Source organism: Lolium perenne, chromosome 2, assembly GCF_019359855.2.
Source record: "Lolium perenne isolate Kyuss_39 chromosome 2, Kyuss_2.0, whole genome shotgun sequence".
Lineage (NCBI taxonomy): Eukaryota > Viridiplantae > Streptophyta > Magnoliopsida > Poales > Poaceae > Lolium > Lolium perenne.
The window spans coordinates 32,827,834-32,853,778 of NC_067245.2; the positions used below are offsets into that span (position 1 = coordinate 32,827,834).

Below are 25,945 nucleotides of genomic sequence, written 5' to 3' on the forward strand. Positions count from 1 at the left end.
GACATTTCAAAATGTATCAAAGTCACAGTTCAAACTAAAGGGAGCATATGCATCCAGGAGCCAACACATCACTCCCAGTATAACCGTCTAACATAAACATGGATTAATAAAAATTAGTTTTCACAAAGCTAAGATCCAAAACGACTAATAGTTGTTTTTATGGAAACACGATTACACAAGACTCAATCTCAACAAATGTTTTTTGGTCGCTCCTCCTCAACAAACTGTTTTTAGAAGGAGGTGACACCGGTCCAAGAGGCTGCACCCCCTAAACAAGGAAGCTCGAGATCACACCGCTGGAAGTGGCTAGACTCGGCTGTGTATGGGTGACTAGCACGGACGTGGAGCCAGCGGATTCGCATCTGAGCTCTTCTATGTGGGGGATGACTGCCATGAGGGTCGCGGCTGGTGGCATCAGGCCCCGAGCTTTTCCCTTGAATGGTAACACTGCTACAGGCGTCGGAGCGATCGGTGTTGCGGAGCTTCGCCGTGCTGGATTGGAGACGGTTGTCGTGTGATGTGGGGAGAATCCGCGAACGTGATAGAATGTGACACCTTGCGATGGGATAAAGGTAGCTCCGCAAGTATAAACCAAATGGAGCAGGTCTTAAACCAGTTAAAGTCTTTTATAGCCCAAATGTGTTTTTTCCCTTTGCTTATTCTTTATCAACTTTTAGTAAATCTGAATTTTTTAAAATATATGTAAAATACATTTTGCTAAAACTAAGCGTTAATCCCCAGCATCCAAATAACCACGTAGAGAGAGCCGTTGTATATTTTGGTCAAATATGTTAATAATTAACTAAAGTTCATCCTTAGGTAGGTAAATACATGCAAAAAACTTTTAAATAGTAAAAATTGTTTGTAAAAAATAGACCCGTAGCAACGCACGGGCAAATTTACTAGTAAAAAACCTATTTCATCTGGTTCGTCGTGTCTCTTTTTTCACCCGCGGAATGGAAAACTGTAGTAAAAGTAGGCTAGTACAGCTCAAAAAAAAAAAAAGTAGGCTAGTAGCATCCCGATCGGCGATCGGTCGCACTCCATTTAAAAACGGGTGGTGGCGCGCTATAAATACCGGCGGTCTCCGTCCACCTCGCCGCCGCACACAACAACCGCGCGCGCTCACACATGTGCCCGCCTCCCCGCAGTGCGCCCCCCATGGCCACTGTGCATTACGCGGCGCCGCCGCCGCCGCCGACCACCCACGCGCTCTCGAGACCGCGCGCCGACGCCGCCGCGCTCCTCCCCGACGACGGCAGCGACAGCGAGAGCGTCGCGGAGTCGTCGTGCCCCGGCACGTACTCGCGCCAGTCGGCGTCGAGCGGCTTCCTCGGCGGCCGCGACGAGGACGACGACGACGGGTGCAGCAGCTGCGTCGAGGGAAACGAGCTAGGCGGCGGCTACCACTACCAGGAAGCTGACGACGACGAGGACGACGAGGTCAGCACCGCGACCGTGTGGTGGAAGAAGCGGCTAGCTGCCGGGGACAGCTGCGCGTTCCAGCCGTCGGTGGCTCGCGAGGAGGCGGAGGACCCGGAGCGGGTGGCGGCGCGGCAGGCGGAGGACCGCAAGTTCTGGGAGGACTGCCTCGGCACAGGGTATCCATGAGCTACGGTTAAGCTGCCGCTAGCTCTACGGACGGTCAACACGCAAAGACCATGGCGAAAGAAGCCATGGACACTACGCGCGCTTGATCAACACAAGCGTATGCGCGCCTCCTTCTTTCAGTACTCTTAATTAATTCTTCATTTGTACATATATATTCACAATTGGTTTCGCAAGATTCTTAGAGATTTGTTCTGGTCCATGTTCTCTGGCGATTCCAGGGGCATATGTAGACCATGTTTGGCAATTGCCAGCACACATACTCCCTAGTCTGTATTGCAACAAATTCTCAGAAAATGATTGTTTTTCAAGAGAATTTGATACACCAGTGATTCAAGCATGACACTAATCTCAAACTTATAGATTCTCGACTTGTTTAGCTACACCCTCCGATTCATAATAAAAATCATGGTTTTAGTTAACTAAAATCACCATAATTATTATGAATTGGAGGGGCGGTCTATTTTACCTCTCGTGGCTTCATGAGTAGTGGGGTGCCACTGGCAACAGCCCCAACGATATACACCCGCTAATCGAAACATGGGAGAGTGCCAAGAGGAGATGTGTGGCAGGCAAGGAGATCTCAATCCACTTTCCTCGTCCAATTAAACGGCGCCATAATGTGATGGAGCATCGCATTCCGTCCTTGGCCGTGCGATCACCGGGCCGAACACATGGACTCGTCGCCGGCGAAATGATGCACCAGAGTCCCAACCGAACTGGGGGTTCGTGGGACGAACGAGCGGTCTTCCTTAGCCATGTGGTTAACATGATGATGATGGTCGATCGATGGGGTTTGGCGTGTAAAGCCAAGAGATTAAAGGGGGCAAAGCTGTTTGTTGCTTGTCCACAACAAACAAGGTTCATTAAAAACAGGCGGCTGTTGCTCGGCCTCTTTCCATCACGCTTTCCAGAAAGACACAGCATGAGACACACGCATCTGGCCGGCTACCTGAGCATCCCGTCATCAGAGCATATATGTTGCAGAGTTCATTCTACTGCATATATCTCACGGTAGATTGTACCGTGAGACTATCAAATTGTTCTCCAAGTGCCCCAAGACACGTCCATGCATGAACTTTCCAGGTCTCTTTTCAGTTCCACTTACTCTCAAGTTCCAGGAAACACTTACTCTCAAGTTCCATAGCTCTTTGTTCTCAAGTTCCACACTGGTTTCTCACTGCAGCATTGCTCTAAGCATCGCCTTGGGGCGGTAGTCTGCAAAACAATTGCCCTTCACCAACAAAGCATCCGTCAGGGAATTTATAGCTTTGTCCGTACGGATCTGCATTAATCAACAATAAGACTATCTGTCGGTGGCTTTGCCATGTTGCTGTGCCCATTGCCAGTACAAAGGGGAGAAGTGAAGTCTGAAGCCAACGTAGGCAAGCTGTAGTATAGCACAAGTAGTGTTTGCTGAGAAGGACATGGTGGTCCAGCCATATGCTTATTGCACAGCCAAAATAGTGCAACCTAATAAACTTTAAAGGTTGGTCACTTGTTTTCCTATGAACTGGCATCTGGTACAACCTAAAAATCTACACATATGAACGAGAAAAGGGGAATCATGAAGCAGAGCAGCTGCGTACTTTTACGTTTTAATCTAAACAAACTGGAGGAAACGCAATCGCATCTTCTGAGAGAACCAAGATTCAGAGGTCACGGTTCAGCAAGACTATAAAGGCAGCTTCCTCAGAAGACAAAGTTCGATTAAGCTAAGTCATATCAAGCACCGATGCGGCTTTTATGCCATTACATGTCAGGAAGATGAAACTATGCTATGCTGATCACCAGGAACTCCGTTTCGGCGAGTCACACTTAAGTACTAGAAAAAAATGCAGAAACAAACAAGTGAAAGCGAACCATGGCATGACCGCATTACGCGGTCTACCGAGTATGACGTTCCATCCCAGACCGTGGACTCGTCGGAGACGGAAAGATGCACCAGCAAGAGCAGCTGGGTGTGGCCTCGCGTGCACACGCAGGACCGGGCCGGGTTCGGTGGAAGGAATGGTCTTTCTAAGCCATGTGGTTAACATGATGATGACGGGTGTTTGGTGTGTAAATATAACATATTCAAGGAGCTAATGATGTTGCTTGTCCATGAGAAATTAGGTTTACACTTGTGCTGGGATACAAAACTTTGTTCTGTTACCATTTAGCTAATGGAAACCAACTGTAGAGAAAAAAGAAATATAGCAGGTGTTAGATTACTAATCAATGGCAAATCTAATCACACGAAGACAAGCACATCTAGCAGATCTGCAAGTAGAGCCTTTACAAATCCAACAGAAGGTTCGTCAAAAACCAGCGGCTGGATTGCTCTTGCTCCTTTCCATCACAATATCACGAAGGACGGCATGTGAGGCACACATATGACTATCATCACAAACAGACCATGTGTGGAAGAGTATTACGACAGATTCAGATTCTACCATGAGACCGCCAAGATGTTGTCCAAGTGTCCATGCCTCAACTTTCCTGAACACCTCTCATTTCTTGGCATAGGCGGCTCTATCTTTACATTTCAACAGTTGAAGTACTCTCTCAGACAGAATTCCGGACAGCAGGATATACCATGTCCAGTTCTGAAGTTAGTTCTTTTCTACTGCAACGTTGCCCAGTGTATAACACTTGGACTGTAGTCGGCAACCAAAATAAATACCGCCCGTCAGATCATCCGTCCTAAAATTTATCGACGGACAGCACGGATCTACATTGATGAACATACCTACATTGATGAACAAACGACCATCTGTCGGCACCTCCCGTGGTGCTGTCTCCATTGCCAGGACGTAGGGGAGCACTGAAGCCTGAAGCTAACATAAGTAAGCTATAGTGTAGCACAGGTAGTGTTTGCTGAGAAGGACATTGATGGGCTGATGGCCGTAGCAATGCTTATTGGGGAGGCAAACTGAGTGCAACCTGAACTTAAAAGGTTGCTCAGTTTTTTCCTCTGTGAATTGGAATCTGGTACAACCTAAACCTCGTGTATTTTTTATTAACAACAAAAGGGGGATCATGAAGCAAAGCATCCATGGAAGACCCCACACCGTACTTCTCCCCTTTTTCTCTAGACAAATTTAAATAAAAGGAATCGCATCTTCGGAGAGAACCCAGATTCAGAGGTCACGCTTCAGCAAGACTGTAAAGGCAGCTTTCTAAAGTTGGATTATGTTAAGTGGGAGAAGAAAGCATGCACATTCATATCATGAACTCATGTGGTTGATATACCATTACATGCCAGCAAAATGGAGTATGCACCGATGTAGTTGATATACCATTGCATCAGCATTTCCATTTCGCGCCATTTCACACAAGTTGAAAATATGCAGAAACAAACAGGTGAAAGTGAACCATGGCAGAAAATTTCACCAGCAAAAACCGAGTTCTGATCATTTATTTCACAAGCTGCCTTCATAGAATGGCATTAGGACTTATTATTCTCCGGAGTGTTCAAATGAATCAGTGGGCGCAAACAATTGCTAGCTGAAACAGCACCATCTCAATGGACACGGCAATATATCACCTTATTCTATTTACTTGTAATCATGATCCAGCTCGATGGCCGTTCTTGCGGTATTTTACCTAAGCTTTACCATTCGTGAGCTTCTGTCCACTTCCTCCGGCGGCATCCACTTTCTTGCCAGGATATGACCTCCCACTACTTGTGACAAGTTCCTTGATGGTTGCTTGGATGTCTTTGTCCTCCAACATAGACTCCAGTGGCACATGTAGGCCTAGAAATATTTTTGAGAAGTTAGATCCAAGATACACTTTCTGGGGTTAAATATACAGTGGGAATAAGAATCGCGTCCGGGGCTTCAGATATGTCACTTTAGCTTAGAAAGCTATGCTCTACAGGTTTGTTCTCTGAGATATTATTTATTCATTTGAAGTTGATGTGATAGAATTTTAATGATGTGATGTCCCCAAACATTAAATTCTCTGCTAGAAACCTCTGATGATGTCACAGCACTACAGCTACACATCAAATGGTAAGACAGTAGCAAAAACACAAATGCTAAACTGTGGAAATGTTCAGTAATTTCAACTTCAGCGCCAGTCAAATAGTGGAACGGGTCTATGGTTTTATGTCAATAGTTGTATCAAATTTGCACAAAAAAGAGGTACTGTGCCAGGAATAGTCTTTAGAAAATTGACTTACGGAATCTCCAATAATGCCTTGGGTTTGTGGGGTCGTTGATTGTTTCCTCGACAGCTGGTCTTGTAGTGTACTTGTCTTTCAGTGCGAGCAAGTCCTGGTAAAGACAAAATCCCAAGTATATTCATTTAATTACTTCTGTTGAGTGCGAATACTCCCTCTAGTAATAAAAGGATGACGTTTTGGAAACTGATATTCTCTAAAAGATAATTTTGGACACTAAATTCCACTACAATATTATAAAGCCTACAAATTTGTTATATTATGAGAACACTTTTTCAGACAGATATACACACATCATTTTCACACATCCATGCAAAATATTTTAAAAATTACTGGTTGCCAAGTTTTGAAGTTTAACAAAACCTATGTAGAAAAACGTCATGTTTTTCACTGGAGGGAGCTCATTATCATGATACAGGTTAAAGTCCCGTACCTGCAACGGAAAGATTGCCCACATTGACGGAGCATCAAAATGCTGCTGAACTATGAAGTGCACTACTTCTGGGGTGCAACGAGATGGGGGCTCGTCCTCACTACCAATTACACTCTTGTAGAAGCGACTTCTTCTACCTTCATTTTCTTCCCACCAAGCACGTAATGTGGAGCAATCGTGACATGAGGGAGCACAAACCTGAAAAGTTATCCTACAAAATTTATCATCTGATGTAGCATATACTTTTCCTTATACTGCCAACTGTAATTTGAGAATAAAATAATGTAAATCTTGTTTTAGAAACATGAACATAATACTGTAAATTTTGTGTACAAAAGAGGAGAGCAAAATATTGTTACAAACAGAGAAACATACCGTCATATAGCTATATTGAGATGGAATACCAAATTCACAGTTTGGTTCACTTGGCATTCTCTGGATACGCAATCCAATCAACCCAAGTTCTTGCATAACCTGGATAAACATCTTACGGTTAATTTAAGAACATATACAACATAAACCAATTGTTCCTTTTTAGCATGCACAGGAAAGGTGTCATACAGGGTGAACACAAGCAGGTATAAGACCAAGATCTTCCCCGCATGCTAACATATCCGAACAGTCCAACAGGACAGGCAGAGTCTTCAACGCATTTTGACGCCAAAGACTTTCTTGGCGAGCGAAATAGTAGTCATAGTATAATCTTCTAATGACATTTTTGCTGTAAAATAACGTTGATGAGATGATGAAATAGTCAAAGAAATAGATGTTTCGGTTGGGCGCAACGTTAAAATTAAAAGAGTACTATTAGGTTGCAGATAATTTCAGTTTTTTGATAGCAAACTGCTTACTAAAAATAAAATTCATTTTCTTGAGGAAAATACATATTGCAACGCATAGAATGAAAAGAAAATATTGCAACTAAGCACAACATCACAATGCTCATATGCTGTTAGCCTGTTACGCAAAATTACTTAATCATTACAAACTAGCCTGAGGAAAATTTATATACCAATCAAAAGGACTTATACATGAGAAACAAAAATTACCTATGTTCATCTATGTCCCTAAAACTTGAAGTATCTTCCAGGTTAAAACGAGGATAATACTTTGTAGAGTCTTCTGGATCTCTGATCAGCACTATATTCTGTAGAACAAACGAAGAGATCTATTTTAATATGCTATCAAAAAAATTATCTAAAAATGGATCAAACAGGAGTTGGAAATGTTAGGAGAAACTTTTAACATGAAGATACAACACGTGCATAACAGAAGATCGAATTACCTGTAGTAGATCAAACAGACCACGCCGAATACTGTCTTCTTTCTCCAGCCAGAGTGATTTTTCAGGACTGGTTTTAATCTTTGCAATAATCTTTTTCTCAGTGTTGCAATCCTCTTTGAACTATACACATGAGTCAACCATAAAAGAGGGAAGTTAAAGGAAGCAATACTATGTAAAAGAACTGCAGTAAACAAGTCACATGCCTTAGATCGGAAAATAGATATGCTTGCAATCATCACTAAGCTAATAATAAGCTATTATCCATACTGATTTGATATTCAGTCTTGAATATCACGTATGTTCAACCATTATGAAAGGGTAGCATAACTGACTAAATTACCTCGTAGCATTGCTTCTGATACTCGTTCAGAAAGTTGGCTGCAATAACTGTCCACAAAGATCCAAACTTCTCCTGGAACATAATATAAATGTCACGCTGGCAGTGGCACCCTCATATTTACTGGTTTTTTGGAAAGTTTTTTGAAACATGATTACCTCCAGCAATTCCTGACGAACATATGGGCGGCTCAACCGATCAAAATCCCAGATACCATCCCCTAGAAGCTCCTCCTGAAAGTGAAATTAGGAACAAGTCAGATAAACTATTCTAGAGGTGTACGGTCACTTTGAGTTTGTTTAATAGGTAAGAAACAAACCTGGCTAAGAGGAATTGAAGGTCTAAATTTCCCGACCAAACCTGTAGCAGCATGTTCTGGAAGCTCCCATATCCTAAAGAAACCCAAAATATGGTCTATCCTATATGCTGTGAAGTATTTTGCCAACTGCAACATGCTAATAGCGAATGAGTAAATGACAAGCAAAAGTGACAACCAGAGAGACAAAAAGGCGCCGTTAAATAACCTGTGTCAGACGAGCTCGCCACCACCCATAATTATCCTTTGACATCTCCTCCCAATTATAAGTAGGAAAACCCCAGTTTTGTCCATTTTTGTCAAAATAATCTGGAGGTGCACCAGTAGCTGTATTCATGCGAAATAATGTAGGGTTTACCCATGTATCCACACTATTCCTATCAACACCAATAGGCAAATCTCCTTTCAGAATAACTTTGTTCTTCCTTGCATATGCAGCTGCATCCGATAACTAGTAAGGAGGAAACAATAATAAATGTCAACAAATATATACATATCTAATTCAGTATGCAGTTCCGAATGACAATAGAAAATACTTACTTGCGTATATAGATGATATTGGATATAGTAATGAAAACGTATAATATCATGGTGCAAAGTATCTTCTCCGACAAGCTTATCAAGCTGAAATTTTTTGCATAAAGAAACAACTCTTAGTACTTGTGTATTTTCAGTATGCGCTCTCAGATAGAATTAGACCATATGACAGTTTACTAAATGGACTATTATTAGAAATGCTCATTGAGAATATCGGAATGTTAAAGTAGCATTTCTTTTAAATACCTTCTCCTTGGAGAACTGAGAAAACCGACCCCATTGGCTGTGATCTGATGTCTCAAAGAAATCCCGCAGAAAACAAAATGCAGCATATGGTTTCAACCATTCCTATTGGAAGTATGGAAAGCCATCACATGTAGTTTGAAATAAGTAGAAAAAGAGAATATAGGAAATGCCAGTGAATATACCTCATTTTCAGATAAGAACTTCTTGAATGAAGCAGAATTTAATACTTTGTCCTTCTCTAAATTGAATATTTTTTTTGCAATTTTCAGCTTTGTGGCCAACGATGCCTCATAGTCAACATCCTATTTGAATGTGAAGGAAAAAATGTTAGATTTGCAACAAAAAAAGAGCTCCAAGAACAAAATGAACAGCATAACCAAATCACAATTTTGAAGCTGTTCATATATAGTAAATTATCTGATTTAAATAGCAGCACGGATAAGAAGTGCATCTAGCCCAACGGCAAAATATACTGAGAATTGTACATTTGCATTAATACTAAATAAGTAAATGATACTTTATACACTTGAAAGTGCATTTACCTTTTTGTCCAGCTGCTTCTTTGCATGTAAAATTTCTTCCTGCGAAGCAAAATTGAGTACTGGGTCAGGTGATTCAGAATTGAGGAAATGGGTGAAACGAGAAGCCAAAACAGACAAGCCATATAAGTGTTAATATGAAAGGGGTACAACGGTAGACCTTAATATCCCCTGGAATAGCATCTGAAAGCGCTTGTACTCTCAGGTACAAGGGGTGTAGTGCAAATACAGAGAGTGAGCTGTAAGAAGAACACATGCATGCCATTATTTCGGTTAAATTCATACTTAAGCAAAAGCACAGGGAAAGATATGAAGCAGTGTATCTTAGTGGTACCTATATGGATATGAATCCCACCACATCCCGTTGACAGAAGTATCATTGATAGGAAGGATCTGAACAAGATGAAAACCCGAATTGACTGCCCAGTCAACAAGAAGTTTAAGATCTAGGAACTCTCCAACACCAAGGTCTTCATTTGACCTGATTGAAAATATCGGTACGGCAACACCAGCACCCCTCCATGGTGATTCCTGGTAAAAACAAATAAGAATTAGTCCCACATCTTAGTTTTCTATGATGCATACTACATCCTCAGCATCCTTAAAGCACATGATGTGTAATTGTTCTAGCAAGGACGTGACAGATATAAACTGAATATGATGCATTTCCTAATGCATCATAGCATGGTAATGATTGGGTGAGCTAAATATTAACAATTTGCCAGGAAGATTTCTGGAAAGAAACAAATGCATTATTAGCACATTCTTCGTGGATGACTCATTATGAATGCATAAAATACCCGGAGGGAACCATCAGATAAGAGTATGTATCTGGCTGGTTTGGGTGATGAATAATCCACATCAACTTCTCTGTTTGGACCGAACTCCAATGAAGAGATTCCTGCTTCACTAATTTGACAGTATTTATATGTGGGACGGTATTAAGGACAACACGTTAGTGTTCATACAAGAAATAATACGTAAAAAACACTAAGGAAATAGTCATCTACACAAGGATATTTTATGGGGAACTCCGCCTTTCTCAACACACAGTTTGCCTTCCAAATGGAATCTCCAACATAGTTGAGCTTGAGGCCATCTTGAGCTCGCCAATTTCCTATTGAAGGGTTGCTTCCTGTGACGACGACCTAAAGTTTCGTGATTGGCAATAGTTACGACACCAGAAAGTAAGCCTAACTCATTTGACCACAACAGGATAAGGGTCACTATGGCTAGCTCAGGAGAGGAAACAACACTGCATACTTACAGTAGAGCCAGCTGCTAGTCTAGGACAGCTAATGATAAATTGCACGACAATATCTGTACGGAAAAAATATAGAAGTCAAATTCAAATAATGCTAATAACGTATCTAAACATCAAAACAGAATTAATTCATTTCTTTGTTTACTTTTCAGATACTCCAGGGGGTAAACACTAACTAGAAAATTCCTTTAAATAGTACATATTAACAAGTTCAAGACGTCTAGAGAGTTCTGTATAAACCTAATGAAGTAGGAAGAAACCATGTTTTCATAATATGTACAGTACTATTTAACATGAAAAGAGATTATGCTAGGTATGTTGGTTGACTTCTCATAGGGCAGTCCATTCCATCGGTTTTCAGTTTTTAAATGTTACCTTCAGGGTCCAAACTTTTGCTGAGGGAAGATGACTGCAGCGCTCTTTTCGCATTTTCATTTCCACTGAAAATGACATCCTTGAATGCACTTCGAAGGAAAAGAGCTTCAGAGGCATCCTGAATTCAGACCACGAGTGATCAGAAACCACGACAAATAGGAACAAGTCTCTAGGACTAGTCTGACAAACAACAATGTCAGGTAGCCATAGAAAGCAGCAATATACCAACAACAGATGCAGATCATTCAGCTAAGTTAATAAGCTTAATTTTTGCTGCTAATGTAGCTATTATTTGTACAGCATGCATGCATACACTAACAAGCAAAAGACAGTTTAACAAACACATGAAAATTTTACCTGCCACCAGTCACGGATCTCGACCACGTCTCCGTCCTGCACACCTTCTGGCAGCACTAACTTCTTTTTATTCCCAGACTCCCATCTCAACACATTCTTGTGGTCATCGACCACATAGTAGCTGTACTCAGAGGTGAAGCCAGCAGCGACTGAAACTTGGCCGGACCAGACTAGCGCGTTCCCCTGGTGAACCGGGCTCAGTGCCAACCCTTGCTTGACGTTCCAAGATCCGAGCGCCGGTTCAGAGCCGGCGATGACGAGGCTCTGCCCCCATTGCGTGTAATACGGTAGCTTGAAGATCAAGGTCACCGTATTTAAAGATTTCACCATATCTTCAGAAACAAAAGTGCAGCAAAGTTCAGAAGCTGAATGCATAAATGGATGGAAAAAAAAAAAGACATAAGATTTGCAGGTGTAAAAGTTGATTGAATCCCAAGGTTCCAATTCTAACTATGATGTGGCCACGCCATTTCTCCCTGAAAGCTGAATCACGGGATCCAAAGAACGGGTGGCGCCTTGGAACACGCCCGTGATCCCCACACATTCATTCGTCCTGTTTCCAGGAGATTCGAGAATCTGAAATAGTATGCCTTTTCCGTTTCGCCAGGAAAAGAGGCAGACCACCAGATTCGGAGAATCAAGAAACCTTTGCCCACATTCCATGATTCCATCCTTCCCCCCATCCCCGCGCCGCTAACCAAGTCTACCCAGAACCAGCAGCCAGCAGCTCCAAGAAAGAAACAGAGAAGGGAGCAACGAGCGAGGTTACCTTCGCCGGACACGGACGGCGCCAATGGCGGCCACAAACGAGGAGCGAATCAGCAACGGTGCGGGAAGGAGGGCGGCGAGGAGGAGGATGTGAGGGTGACGTTAACGACGGAGGGCGAAGCGGGCGAGCATGGGAAAGCGGCACCTGTGACTGCAGTGAACGCGATTATTAAAAAAGGAGGCGCCTTTCTCTGGTCCGCTGGCTCTGGATCCGAGCGGAGCGGAGCGCTTCCCCGGAAGGACGGACGCCTAATTTTGCCATTTTCTTTGTGTGGCTGGCAATGGCGCTGCTCCGTATGTAGCTCGGTGACACCGCGACACGTGAAGACGAGAGGAACCGCAGTTGGCCATGCCTGCCATCTCGATGCAGCGGGAACGATCTGCTCTGCAACTTGCCCCATGACGATCGGAGAGAGATTTTTTTTCTCTGGGTGTCCATTAAAGGGAAGGTTGTCGCATCTGGAAAGGATGAGGAGTCCAACAAATCTGGGCTGTACCACCTGATCTCTTCTCAATTTCACGCAGTAATTAAAGTGCTTGTCAGGGCCGTCGGTGTGTGGTTGCTCTGAAGATTAGTCTGAAGATAAGCCTAGTTTTTTGCCGTAAACAGCATGGTGGGATCTGGGGCTGCCGATTCAGGAAAATGTGAGAATGCAAATTAGGGTAGCTGAAATCTTGGTAGCGGGTGAAATAGTTTAGTATGCACAAGTTGCTGGTTTTGTCCGTGCACAAGCACTTCGAGATCTGTGGACAGTCTGGACGTACTTGGCTGTGCCGCGTCACCGTGGCCACGCTGGTCTACCACCGGATGCCATCAACCAGTCAGATCTCGTGATTTTTGACCCATGATAAATTTCATATGGTGTACTTCCAAACTAAAATAGACCGGTCTATCTCAATGCAAATGACTCATGTTCCTTTCCAGATTTAAAGTTCCATGAAAAATCACAATTTATTTTCAGTGCAACCTTTTCACAAAAACTTGCTGGCACATGATTCATTCCAATATTTGCATACCAAATATTTCTACAATTTTGAGCTCAGTTATTGAGTATTCTCAAATAAAAGGGAGGATGCACTCCCGAGTCCCGAGAGCACAAAATCCACCCTGGGCATAATTTGATCAAACTTGCAAACCTTTGACCACCAAGTTCTAAAAGTATTTTGATTGGTTGCACGAAAATTAAGTGCATAGATTGTAATGAATAATATAATCGCAACTTTTTTTTATTAACTAATGCCAAAGTTACAAACGATGTCCAAAACGTCGACATATTTACCAAAAGAAAATATAGCAGTATGTACAAACCAAACATACCTGCAACGCAGTTGCAATCTTTTGCCCGCCAGATTAAGATCCTTCCTCCCTTCATTGACTAATTAGGCATACGTATGCACGTGCATCAAAAAGTTTGGGCAAGTGACACTAGTGCTTCCTTCCACACACACCTGATCCACAAACAAACACACTGTTCTTGGCTGCCACTGTACCACAGCATCACAACTTTTCAGCCTGGTCACCTGGGCCACACAAATTCCCAGCAAAAACAACTGGAAGATAAACAGAAAGAAAGAGGACAGAAGCTTCAAGCTTACCTGGAAACAAACATAGAACAGCAGCATTTTTTTAAGCATCAAGAACAGCAGCAGTGTCAGCGACAACAATGGCAGTAGCTTCTCTTCAGTGCTACCCTCTACTGAACTCACCACCGGTATCCTTTCAGCGCCCTCTCTCCGCAGGAACACCAGTGCGTAGAAGGACAGGACAAGCCACGAGGAGCCGGCTGCGACGATGCTACTGTTCCCAGTCTACCGAAAGGCAGTCACCGGATAGTTCACCACCACAGTTGGAGCGCCTCTTCTCCAATGTCAACCAGGCAACCATGAAGCACGAGCCTGGTAACCATGCTCAGATCATGCAGTCAGCTGCTTCGCTGAATTTTTTTTAGCGGAATTTTGCCTTTGAGATGCATCTAACGGTGGATTGTGTCTCCGTTTTTCACTTGGTTTCCAGGGAGTGTCACTGGGTCCATCTTGCTTGTGGCTGGCACAACGGTAATCTTCCTTACTGTTCACCTCCCACGTTGTAAGGGCTGAAATATTTAATGCGGGATTCATGACGAGTAGCAGGCTGTAGGTAAGGTTCAGCTAAAATGCAATGCGTGAACACCACTGAGATGAGAAATCACATGAAAGCCTGTCAGATAAAAACAATGCCATATGATAAGACCAGAAATTATGAGTCAGATAAAAACAGCTTGAAGCATCAACAGCTTCATGACCAAGTCAAACCATAGTTACCTTACTTCACGCCTGTTAGAAATTACTTGAGATAACCCCTGGAGTAATCATACTTCTAGAATCATACTGAATAAGCAAAGATTCATTACTCTAACATAATACTGAGTAAGCAAATGCTCATTATCCTTAAATAACTGACCTTTCTTTTCACCTATATTGATACTATAGGTAGGGGCAGGCATCCTTGCAATCCCTGCCGTCACACAAGAAGCTGGATTCTTGGCCTCAGCTGTTACATGCATTTTCTGCTGGATGTATATGGTAATAGATTGTCATTGACTGGGTAAACTATCAAACCTGACCTATTAGAGGTGACAGGCAGTCAGAGAAGCCTCTCAAAGGTAAATCCTCTTGTTATTGTGATTTCTTGGAAAAAATATTCTTGTCATAAAGAAAATATTTGTTTGCTGTGTCGCCTTGACATAGGACGGTTTGATAGTTTCAACCAATATTCCATCTAATTTAACCACTTGTTTACATCTGACAGATTCTGTTTGGCATCACTTTGTCCAGGTTGTAACAGGGTTGTTAGTTGCTGAAGTAAATGTCAATACAATGTGTGAACTAGGATCTGGAGGCGTTTCCCTGGTACTTAATGCGTCACTCAGTCATGTTTTCCTTATCAAAATTTATGTTAGAGGCAGTTAAAATGAATGTGCTAACTATAGGCAAGTTAACCCAAACATGCACATGCCTATACTTGATAGAACATAACATCAGTTGCCAGTAGCTTTAGCAGTTGCCAGTAGCTTTACCTGAACACATGGTCCATCTATTAGAACCGACAAAAGATAGATAACGACACTAACTTTAAAAATCACGAACTACGCAGTAACTGGGAATATTATGATATGGATTTTGTTACCTGTATATTTTTAGCATCTTCTGTAGTTTGAAAGAAGCAAAGCATACTCTCTGAAGACTATTTTTACCAGGTTTCGATGACCGAGCGTACTCTAGGGACCTTTGGAGTAAGAACAGCTTGGTATGATAAACTTCATACAACTGCAGTTTATTTACGTATAAGAACTCCAAATCATGATATACATCGAGCTAACCATCATAATGAGGATCTATTTCCTACCTATTAAACATTCACTAACAAGTTTGTACTTGAACTGGAGAAACTCTGACCATGCTTACATGTGCCTGCAGCTTTTCATATTTGTTTATACACTATGCACTTCTTGTCGCGTATGTGGCACGCTCTTCAGATATAATAACAAACTCACTGGGCATTCCACTGTATGACCTCTTCTCTTGATCTTCACTTTCCTAACTAGCTAATATATTTATTTTCTCCATATAATGTTTAACAATGGTTTTGTCCATCATACTGGTGTGATTTCATAATACTCTAGTGTTTATTATATGTTTCATCCTTGTGCTATAACCCTAGGAGAACAAAACGTCAAGGATTGCCATTATGTGATAAGCAACTCATGTGGAACTTGCTCTAGTTTTTTCTAAAATCCACAGAAATATTTTTCCTGCATGTACGTTCTAGTTAGCATACTAGGTGTCCTTAGTCATCACAATTCATTTGAGTGTCATTTACAAGTGTCTTATCTTCAGCCACTGATGATGTTACTATTGATACAGATGGGAGAGTGCTACCCTGTTTTCACTAGCTTTTGGTGGGTTATGTTACTTTGGAAGGTATGTCGAAATGTTATAGTATCATCTCAAATGATACACTTTCTGTAGCAGCAAAAGGATGTTAAAAGTACATGCATATGTCTCTTCTTTTAATACTATTTTAGTTAACTTCAGGGTTCACCACAACGTGTTTCCAAGTTATGTTATGGAAGTTCCTGATTACATTCAATGTAGCTTCTATGGCTTGTTAATTTGTGACTGTCAAGTGTAAACTTTCATTCCCGGTTTTAAGAACAAATATATATACAATTGTGAATGTTACAAAAAAAATCTTATACCAAATTATGTTCTTATTATGTGGTTACTTCAGAACTTTATCATCTAACGTGATATTACCGTAAAGCCGCACAGTAGTTGACTTCCAGATTAGTTGATAAGCACTAAAACTTATTTGAATCGAAAACTGCAGTCAGCGGGTCATTGGTGCCGTGAATGGTTTTTTGGTGTTCAGTATCATTGCGTCCTTCACAACTCTTGTGGTATGTTTCTACACTTCTACTGCTACCAAATATGCATATATTTAGCAGTTGTGGACTTGTGATGTGGAGTTTTACATGAACCTATCATAAATATTTGAAACATTGAGTATTCTAGCAGTTGAAGAAGAGAATAAATATATAGAAAACTTAAGGCGTACTCTTACTTTTGGTTGCAAAACATCCATTAGAGATGAATTTTTCGTCCAAGTATACCCATACAATGAGCAATATGAGTGAAAGTGTGTAGAGTGGATCCTCAACACCTCTGGATAAAAAGGTCCTATTTGAAAGGAAATATGGCATTTTTTTACAAATTCAGTAATGGTTGTAGAGGGAAAATTAAGTATGGTGACAAACAAAACATGAAAGACCACTAAGAAATTTCTTCGGCGCAAGAAGCATCCTAAACAGAGTAAAGATCATGGGTTATGTCTTACAGGTGGTGGCAAGTGGAAACATACAGTGGAGTTCTCTTCTTGAAACAAATTTTGCAGCTGCTCCCCAAAGTATACCAATAATTGCTCTTTCATTTGTATACCAGGTAATCCTGCTTACCATATTCACTTTGAATAAATTAATCTTCTTGGTGCTAGACTGAGTATTTTCCTTATCAGAATGTAGTTCCTGTCCTTTGTACAAATTTGGAGGGAGACCTGTCAAAAGTAAGGTAAGGTCGAGAACATAAATATGTGCACTATACCTGCACAAGTACAATTTTGAGTTATGGAAGCAAAAGGATGTAGACAACATTTTCAATTCCTGCATAAGTACAGAAGGTTTTGAGTTACGAAACCAAAAGGATATTGACAGTATTTTTTGATATATGCCTTGTTTAGAGAAAACAAAATACATAGAACAACAAGCTATGTTGCTCATTAAATAGGGGCACACATATCATGAGTTTTCTGTTAGACTGATCATATTACCAAGTTGGTGACTTCCAGAAGCACATGATATCCTTACCAAATCGTGCAGAAAGGCTATTGTATTAGGTACTGCCATACCCCTTGCTCTGTTTCTCATATGGGATGCTGTCATCCTGGGGACAATTCCGGGGCTTGCAGGGAGTGAGACTATTACTGATCCACTACAACAACTTAGGTCAAGCAACGGTATAGTGGGGGTAAGTATTTTCAAGTTTCTCTTATGATGTGTTATTAATTGGGATTAATTTGAAACTTCTTGTTTGCAGCCTATCGTTGAGGCATTCTCATTTCTTGCAATAGGCACATCATACATTGGATTTGTTCTAGGACTCTCAGACTTCATAGCAGACTGTAAGAGTATCTTCTTCCAGAGCAAATCACATTTTTCAGCTAAGAGGTCTAGGGTAGAACCTCTCCAATTTATGTGAGATATAAATGAAAGCAGCAAAACAATTGCAAATTTTTTGGGACTACTGCTTACTGCTATTGATTCACTGTTTCCTCTTCTATAAAACTTTGCAGTGCTCAAACTACCAAGTGGACAGAACAAACCTTTGACATATCTTGTAACTTTGTTCCCTCCGCTTGTTCTGTCCCTGCTTGATCCAGAGATATTTTTCAAGGCACTGGACTTTGCAGGAACTTATGGAGGTAAGGATCCTTTTACAGTATCTCTAACCCAAAGGAGAAATACTGGACTCATTGCAAGCTGCATCCACGAAATAGTATACTGATAATTCATACATAGAGATGAAGAAATATCATATGGTTTGTGATCATCTACTGCAGTAACTTTTTATGATTAGGAAGTACAGAACATTTGTATGGTTACTCATTGTGCAGATTTGTTACTTTAGTGGAATGAACTGACCCCTTGCATGTATTCTTTTCAGTTCTAGTACTCTTTGGAGTTTTTCCTGCAGCTATGTCTTGGTCAGAGAGATACTCAGATGAACTGGAAGCTCCTATATCCCCTATAGTTCCAGGAGGAAAAGTTACCCTCTCATTTGTTATGGGGGGTGCCTTGCTTGTAATTTTTTCAGAGATCTTCAAAGACATACTGCAGTTACAAGGACTACATTGACAGCTACAAAGTTCCACTAATACTTCTACAGATTTTTGTGCAACGTTGCTAACAAGTGGTATGGACACACCCAAAAGTGACCAATCTAGTACTTCTAGGCTTTTCTTGACCCCCTCCGCAGGTCCATCAAAATACTCAGCCAAATTGAGTTGTGTTGTATGTATTGACCATCTTAATAGCATATATTTATGATTTATCAATAGGGTTCTCCCCTACTGTTCCTTTAGAAACTGGAAGATAACGCTATAGGTTAGTTCTATAACCTAAGTAACATTTTTGCTCAATTCACAATGAAAAACAAAAGTTCCAGAGTTTCAAGAAGCCTGCAATAATAGAACTTCTAGACAAATACCGCTGAAAATATTTCCTTGACATCATTAATATTTTCTCGAACATGTGTGGAAATTAGGAACAGAACTATTTTATTAGTTCATTTTGCAGTTCATGATGTTTCTGAACTAATTCGAGTCTGTTATCAAGTATTATGAGCTTAGAGCTCAGACTACACACATTGACTCAGGCAACTCAAAATAGTCATGTTTTTCTACTAAAAGTAAACAAGAACTAGCAAGTAGAAGGTCATATTGAGAAAAACATACTTTATGCCACTGTGAGAGGGCTTAACTGATACTCTTCTACCAAAAATCATTGCATGAACAAATCCCCCCTCTAAAATGATGAAACCTGGCTCTATCACGAACGACAATTTCCCGATGATAGATCTCGGACACTAGCTTAGCAAACTTGTGGCAATCCATACAAAAGCGAAGATTTTTTACGATTCTGATTGTAGCATCTGGAGGTGCTCCAATGAGTCCGAACGCTATTGCAAGCTTCTCACTGTGATGTCCAAGAGCCTGCTCTTTCTCTTCGTCTTCAATGTCATAGAACACCTCTGCGGTATCTTTGACATAGCCTTGCTGTTGCATCCTTCCACCAATCTCGACCAGCTTTCCATGAATGTCATCATATGATGGATGTGACTTGTCACCTGAAATGAATTCATGGATGGAACCGTCCATCTCAATAGAGCTGCAGCCAGGGACCTTCTCAATCCCCTTGCTTCTCATGGTCCTCCGAACATCTTCAACACCGTTCCATCTCCCTACCGCAGCATAGAGATTTGACAAGAGGACATGGTCGCCACTGCAGGTCGCTTCCATTTCAGTTATGACAGTTTCGGCCATCTTGACATTCCTGTGGAGACGGCATCCACCAAGCAAGGCCCTCCAGACGACAGCATCTGGCTTCATCGGCATTTCTGCAATGAGCTTGCGTGCTTCCTGTAGATGGCCAGACCGGGAAAGGAGATCAACCATGCACGCGTAGTGTTCAAGGATTAGCCGTACGCCATACTTGTTGTAAATCATGCTGAAATGCTCCCTTCCTGCGTCCACGTATCCACCATGGCTGCACGCCAAGAGGACTCCCACAAAGGTGACCTCGTCTGGCGCCACCGCTCCGTCAAGCTCCATTTGGCGAAACAAGTCCAACGCCTTGGCTGAGTAGCCGTTCATGGCCAAGCCGTTGATCATGGCATTCCAGGTACACGTGTTCCTCGCCTTGAGTCTGGTGGTGAACACATCCAGCGCAAGGTCCACAGCGCCACACTTGGCGTACATGTCAACCAGCGCGGTGCCGAGGAACACGTCCCACCGGAGCCTCCTCCTCTCGACGAACGCGTGCACCCACTTCCCCGTCTCCAGCGCGCCGGCGCTCGCGCACGCCGACAAGGCGCTGACGAGCGTCCCACGGTTCGGCGCGAACCCTTCCTCCATCATCCGCCCGAAGAGGCAGAGCGCCTCGACGGGCTGCCGGTTCCCGGCGTGCCCGGATATCATCGCGTTCCAGGAGACCAGGTCCCTCTCCGGCATCTCCTCGAAGACGCGCCTCGCCGACTCGACGTCCCCGGCGCGGCAGAACCCGGTGACCATCGACGTCCATGTGACGGGCGTGGGCGCTGGGACGTGGTCGAACAGGTGGCATGCTGATCGGACGTCGCCGGCCAGCGCGTAGCCGTGGATCATGGAGTTGAATGAGACGGTGTCCGGGCGTGGCATCTCGTCGAACACCCTGCGCGCGTCTGTGACTCGGCCTGTGGCGCAGTATGCCTGGATGAAGCCATTGGTGACGCGGGCGTAGGCGTGGAAGCCGAGCTTGGTGTAGATGGCGTGGAGGCTGGGGAGGCGGCGAGAAGAGGCGGAGGCCGAGGGCGAGACGGCGGCGGCGGCGTTCTTGACAAGGGCGAGGAAGGTGTGCTGGTTCATTCAGGCGGGATAGCTGCATAAGTTTGCTACTCCCTTGCTTCACGACGTCTGTGGCTCTGAGCCAGTATGCCTCTGCGGCCTTGAGATTTTGAAGATTTAAGGTCGTTTGATTACTTTTGAAAAATGCAAGAACATAACCACAAGTAATATGGCCTCGTGTATTCTAGATTCCTACATAAACTAAGACGCATGGAAACTTCAAAATGAGCCAAAAACACAGATACTCTATAAACATCGTTTGCATTCCAGGTTCCCAATGTATGAATAAAAACATATAGAAACTTCGAAAACCTTGCATTTCAAAAGAACTCATATTATCTCGTTTGGTCCAAACAACACTATGTGAATTATCTTTCTGTAGAGATTTAAACCTTATTATAGAACACATTTTCTCTTACAATTTTCAAGCAGTGCCTCTATTTTACAAATGTAGTGGTTTAGGCCTACTGAGAACATGCCCACTTTGTTCTGTAAAAAACAGTGAATTTCATATGTTCCAAACAAGACCATCTGAAAAGTGGGAACCTTCTTGGATGGATCACATTTTTAACTGGACAGTACAATACCTTTTTATATAACAACCCACTGAACCCAGGCTACAGTTTTGCAGTGGACTGTAACAAGACATGAATCGCGAAAGGAAGAATATGGACCAATACTAGCCGTCTGGATAATATTACTGCATTGTTTAAACTAAGTACAGTGTACATCCATGTCAGGATTACAGCAGAATACAGCATTGGCCGATCTACCGGAAACGACAGCCCAATCTACAAAATTTGACCAGATGACGAAGAAAACAGTGATCTTGTGCTTTGAACATTCAGTTTGCCATCCTCCAATCCACCAAGAACTGAAATCAATCATTATGAACCACCAAATACCTGCAGCGCCATGAAGCAGGTCAGTGACTAGTTAAGAAAGTACAGCCAGATAAATTGCCAGAGGAGTAGAGGACTGCACACTTACTCCAGCTAAAATGCTCTTTGAGAGCTTAGGCTTTGTCTTAGGGCCTCTCTCCTCAACTGATCTATTCTGCCGAGGAATTGGACGATCAATTTTTGTTTCTGGGACATCATTGGACTCCTTTCCTTCAGTCTTCTGCTTCTGTTTGAAGGATACATGCAAGTTATATAGAAAATTTAGTACTAAAACTTGCAGTAAACGGCACAGAAAGGGAAAGGCATGCAGTTTGAGATATAGCTGGTAACTGAAATTTTCTTGAGACACAATCAGAGCATGTAGCGTCATCAATGACTGATACTCGTCATAAAGATGGGCCAATAAAACCCAACCATGTATAAGCATGAGATGCCTTATACCGTCCTAGATGTATATTAACAAGAATGCATACCTTTTTTATGCGGTCTCTAATAAATTTCTGTGTACGCGAATTTTCAGCATTAGAGAGATAGTGATCACGTTGTTTCTTTGCAGTCGTTATCTCCAGGTTTAGTTTCTGCTCCCTGATGTGAGTCTTCTGGGCTGCAGTATACCCCAAGGATTAGAAACCTATAAAGCAGTTCACATAATTTGAAAGTTTATAGCTACTTTGCAGTTTTCTGCTGTTGGCATACCTATCTCACCAACCAGATCATCCCATCTGAACTTCCTGAGATACTTTATGTTCCAAATGTCATAATAAAAGGGAGACCTCTTCTTCCCACCTAATAAAATACATCATTAACACAGATGGTCATTAACAATTGTCAGTAAAGAATATTAGAGCTATATAGTACACATAATATGACTGTGGTTCACTGTTGTACATTATTATAGCTCTTCAAACATTTAATACAGATGACATAACAAACCCTCCGAGGACAAGAAAATTAAGGGATTGAGGGTCGACTGATGAAAAAGCAGAATAGCCCATCCACAGTACAGTCTATTAAACCACATCTCAGGTACAACCATAGTAACAGAGAATACAATACAGAATTGAGAACACACCTATTTGTTCACCGTTAAGCAGATTAGCCACCCTCTTGGCAACACTTCTCTTTGCAAACTCGATCCACCTAGAAAGATTTTAGCAACAGTATGAGGATATGCAAGTAAGGAATACGTACAGCAGATTAAAAGAGAACTAGCAAGGCTACCAAAAGTAGTGCATCAGTTAGATTTTTTATAAACATACCCTTCAGAGTAAGCCTTCGCGTGAACATTACTATGCTTGCGATGGCCTTGACCTGGAGGAAATGAGATGACATTATAGTTAGTTTACAACACAAATCAGGGTTCTTTAATGGTCAAATATATAAGATCTAACACTAGGTATCATAAGAGCTTATTGCACAGTTTGCACTGCAGCACATCCAAGCGCGATCTTGCTGCAACATGTACAATCAGCATGCGGAATATGACTATCACGTGACAGAACATTCTGTTCTAACTTTTTGTTCCTCTTGGAGAACATTTTTCATAGATACAAGCAAGACAAACAAACCTAAAACTCCACTAAAAGCACCCAGATACAGCCCAGTCACACTGACAGAGGCATGTGTCATCTGGAGAGCAGAACACTCTGCTCGGAAAGACAGTGGTAGAGTGTCAAGTGGTGCTATTGTGATTAATCGGCCAACATAGGTCGTTGAATTTTCTATCTAACAAGACTGCATTGTGCTGTGCGTATTCTCCCAGAAATAAATTGCAGCTTCCAGCATAGTATTGTGCTACCGTACCCATAAAATTAGAGAGGACAGAACAATCAACTGGGTTCGCGGCGGGGATTATTACCTTCGGGGACGAGGTAGATCCTCTGCACCTCGCCGTACCTGGAGAACATCTGGCGGACGTGCGACGGGTTCATGTTGGGAGGCACGCGGCTGAGGTAGACGACGCCACGCTTGCTCCCCTTGGTCGGCAGCTTCCTCTTCTGGCCGACGTCTGCTTCCTCCTCCTCGCCTTCGCTCCCAGAGCCTGCTTCCGCATCCCCGACCAAGGCTTCCTCTTCGTCGGTGTAGTGCTCGTTCTCGGTGGTCTCCGCCATGGGTGCGGGCGGCGGGTTGACGGTCGTGGAGGGAGCGGTGGAGGCGTCTGTGCGCCTGAAGCGGCGGGCCTGGATGAGAGAGAGTGCGTCCCTGCCGGAGGAGGGGGGGGGGTGGCGGGCTCGAGGCGACAGGGGCGGAGGGCGGGGGCAGGGGGGTTGACGGCGAACCGGCGGCGAAGACGAACGCGAGGTGGCGGCGCTCGCGGGCGGCGACACAACGGAAGGGTTTCTCGCCTCGCTGATGGCGAACCCAATAGCAGGCCAACGCGCACCTATTTCCTTGCCTCGCTTGTGCATTTGGGCCAGCCCATTATTTCCCCTTCACGTTGTTATTGTTAGGTAAATTGATTGAAAATGCAAACGCCGATCCAAATTTATGTCGCGAATGCGTGTGGATGCACCGCGTGTTCACGCCCTGTCGTCACAGGCCCACCTAGCAGCGAGCCTCAGAACGCATTATTTCGGTCTCTTCTCTTCCGCACCTACATGTGCCGTAGCCTTCTGCATTCACCGTCAATGGCACGCATCATCTTCAGCAGGCACCCCAGGTCTAGCGGGCGGTGGCTAGTCTTCTACGCCGCCATCAATGGCACGCGGCTTCGACTCTCACGCTCATCCTTAAAAGGGCACACCTCCCTAGGCTCCATTGCTCCCACCACACTGACACCCATAGCGCTTCGCCGCCTCGCTATGGGGAAGAAGAAGAACGATCACGAGGAATCCTTGTTACGGGTGAAGAAGGGAGAGAACCCTCAGAGGAGGGTCCCCTCCTTGTGAGCGTCACTCGGGTGCTCTATGAGACCTTTGCGATGGCTGGAACGATGTGCACCGGCCGGGCGGGTAGCGCCTTAGCTCCGCACGGGTGCCCATCCTGTCGGTGTCACAGTCCGGCCCGGAGCGGCTCGAAGTGATCCGGCGCAAGCGGGCCCTTCTCTCGCCAGACATCCGTGACGATCCCGTGTACGCCATCAACTCCCACAGGTGGGTTGACTACCGCCAATACAAAAAACGATAACAGACGAAGGGCGGGGTTCCTCGGCGACCAGAACTACAACTTCGGTCCGCCTCCCCCACCCCGGGAAACACAGACGATTTGTCGCCAGCGTCTTCCACGACATCCAGATGGCACTTGGGGAGGGGATGGAAATCAAGCTGCCAAGTGAACTGACCGAGGAGGAGAGGAGGAGGCGACGAGGCTAGGCATCCACATATCAAAGTTGTCGTAGCCGTCGCTGCCTTGGTACTCCATCGACCTCATGCCGCAGGCATCTCGGAGCAAAACGCCTTCGGCGTTGCGGGCCTCGGTGAAAGGACACGGATGTCGCCTAGAGGGGGGTGAATAGGCAGTTTAAAATTTTTACGAGATGGGCTTAACAAATGCGGAATAAAACTAGCGTTTACTTTGTCAAGCCCAAAGCATATATACTATGGTTCACCTATGTGCACCAACAACTTATTCTAAGCAAAGGTTCACCTATGTGCACCAACAACTTATGCTAAGCAACACAAACAACTTATGTGATAGCAAGATATATATAACTTCAAGCACGATGGCTATCATAAGGTTAAGTGCATAAGTAAAGAGCTCGGGTATAGAGATAACCGAGGCACGCGGGAGACGAAGATTTATCCCGAAGTTCACACTCTTGCGAGTGCTAATCTCCGTTGGAGAGGTGCGGTGGCTTAGTGCTCCCGAACGCCACAAGAGGCTCACCTTGAGGTGTGGTTGCTCGATGTGCACTGATACGCGTACATCACGCGTCCGTTGGGAACCCCAAGAGGAAGGTGTGATGCGTACAGGGGCAAGTTTTCCCTCAGTAAGAAACCAAGGTTTATCGAACCAGTAGGAGCCAAGAAGCACGTTGAAGGTTGATGGCAGCGAGATGTAGTGCGGTGCAACAACAGGGATTCCGGCGCCAACGTGGAACCTGCATAACACAACCTAAGTACTTTGCCCCAACGAAACAGTGAGGTTGTCAATCTCACCGGCTTGATGTAACAAAG

At 43.5% G+C, this 25,945-nt stretch overlaps 5 protein-coding genes across 5 annotated transcripts; 2 read left to right on the forward strand and 3 right to left on the reverse strand.

The window, feature by feature from the left end:
* The first annotated feature begins 1,085 nt into the window (after positions 1–1,085).
* On the forward strand, positions 1,086–1,948 carry LOC127331732 (uncharacterized). The gene has a single exon (XM_051357916.1). It carries the CDS (start codon positions 1,132–1,134, stop codon positions 1,609–1,611), a length of 480 nt encoding a protein of 159 aa, XP_051213876.1. The 5' UTR covers positions 1,086–1,131; the 3' UTR covers positions 1,612–1,948.
* Positions 1,949–4,977: 3,029 nt separating this feature from the next.
* LOC127331733 (4-alpha-glucanotransferase DPE2) lies at positions 4,978–12,475 on the reverse strand. The gene is made up of 23 exons (XM_051357917.2): positions 12,235–12,475; positions 11,466–11,797; positions 11,109–11,226; positions 10,737–10,789; positions 10,486–10,617; positions 10,270–10,395; positions 9,804–10,000; positions 9,630–9,708; positions 9,473–9,511; positions 9,113–9,232; positions 8,931–9,032; positions 8,688–8,771; positions 8,356–8,598; positions 8,151–8,276; positions 7,990–8,064; positions 7,835–7,906; positions 7,495–7,614; positions 7,259–7,356; positions 6,771–6,930; positions 6,585–6,683; positions 6,210–6,407; positions 5,777–5,870; positions 4,978–5,348 (listed from the first exon to the last, which is right to left on the reverse strand). Exons 2-23 carry the CDS (start codon positions 11,793–11,795, stop codon positions 5,197–5,199), a joined length of 2,817 nt encoding a protein of 938 aa, XP_051213877.1. The 5' UTR covers positions 11,796–11,797; positions 12,235–12,475; the 3' UTR covers positions 4,978–5,196.
* A 1,232-nt stretch (positions 12,476–13,707) lies between these two features.
* On the forward strand, positions 13,708–18,882 carry LOC127331734 (uncharacterized). Its single transcript, XM_051357918.2, has 14 exons — positions 13,708–14,132; positions 14,248–14,288; positions 14,703–14,795; positions 15,048–15,122; positions 15,470–15,519; positions 15,690–15,779; positions 16,137–16,193; positions 16,603–16,672; positions 17,112–17,213; positions 17,287–17,339; positions 17,648–17,795; positions 17,865–17,949; positions 18,121–18,249; positions 18,492–18,882. The coding sequence occupies exons 1-14, from the start codon at positions 13,898–13,900 to the stop codon at positions 18,680–18,682; spliced, it is 1,419 nt and encodes a 472-aa protein (XP_051213878.1). The 5' UTR covers positions 13,708–13,897; the 3' UTR covers positions 18,683–18,882.
* Positions 18,883–19,091: 209 nt separating this feature from the next.
* LOC127328351 (pentatricopeptide repeat-containing protein At4g21065) lies at positions 19,092–20,998 on the reverse strand. The gene has a single exon (XM_071825959.1). It carries the CDS (start codon positions 20,947–20,949, stop codon positions 19,318–19,320), a length of 1,632 nt encoding a protein of 543 aa, XP_071682060.1. The 5' UTR covers positions 20,950–20,998; the 3' UTR covers positions 19,092–19,317.
* Positions 20,999–21,597: 599 nt separating this feature from the next.
* LOC127331735 (uncharacterized) lies at positions 21,598–24,190 on the reverse strand. Its single transcript, XM_051357919.2, has 7 exons — positions 23,689–24,190; positions 23,090–23,141; positions 22,903–22,970; positions 22,527–22,616; positions 22,304–22,434; positions 21,919–22,056; positions 21,598–21,833 (listed from the first exon to the last, which is right to left on the reverse strand). Exons 1-7 carry the CDS (start codon positions 23,939–23,941, stop codon positions 21,816–21,818), a joined length of 750 nt encoding a protein of 249 aa, XP_051213879.1. The 5' UTR covers positions 23,942–24,190; the 3' UTR covers positions 21,598–21,815.
* Between the last annotated feature and the right edge of the window lie 1,755 nt (positions 24,191–25,945).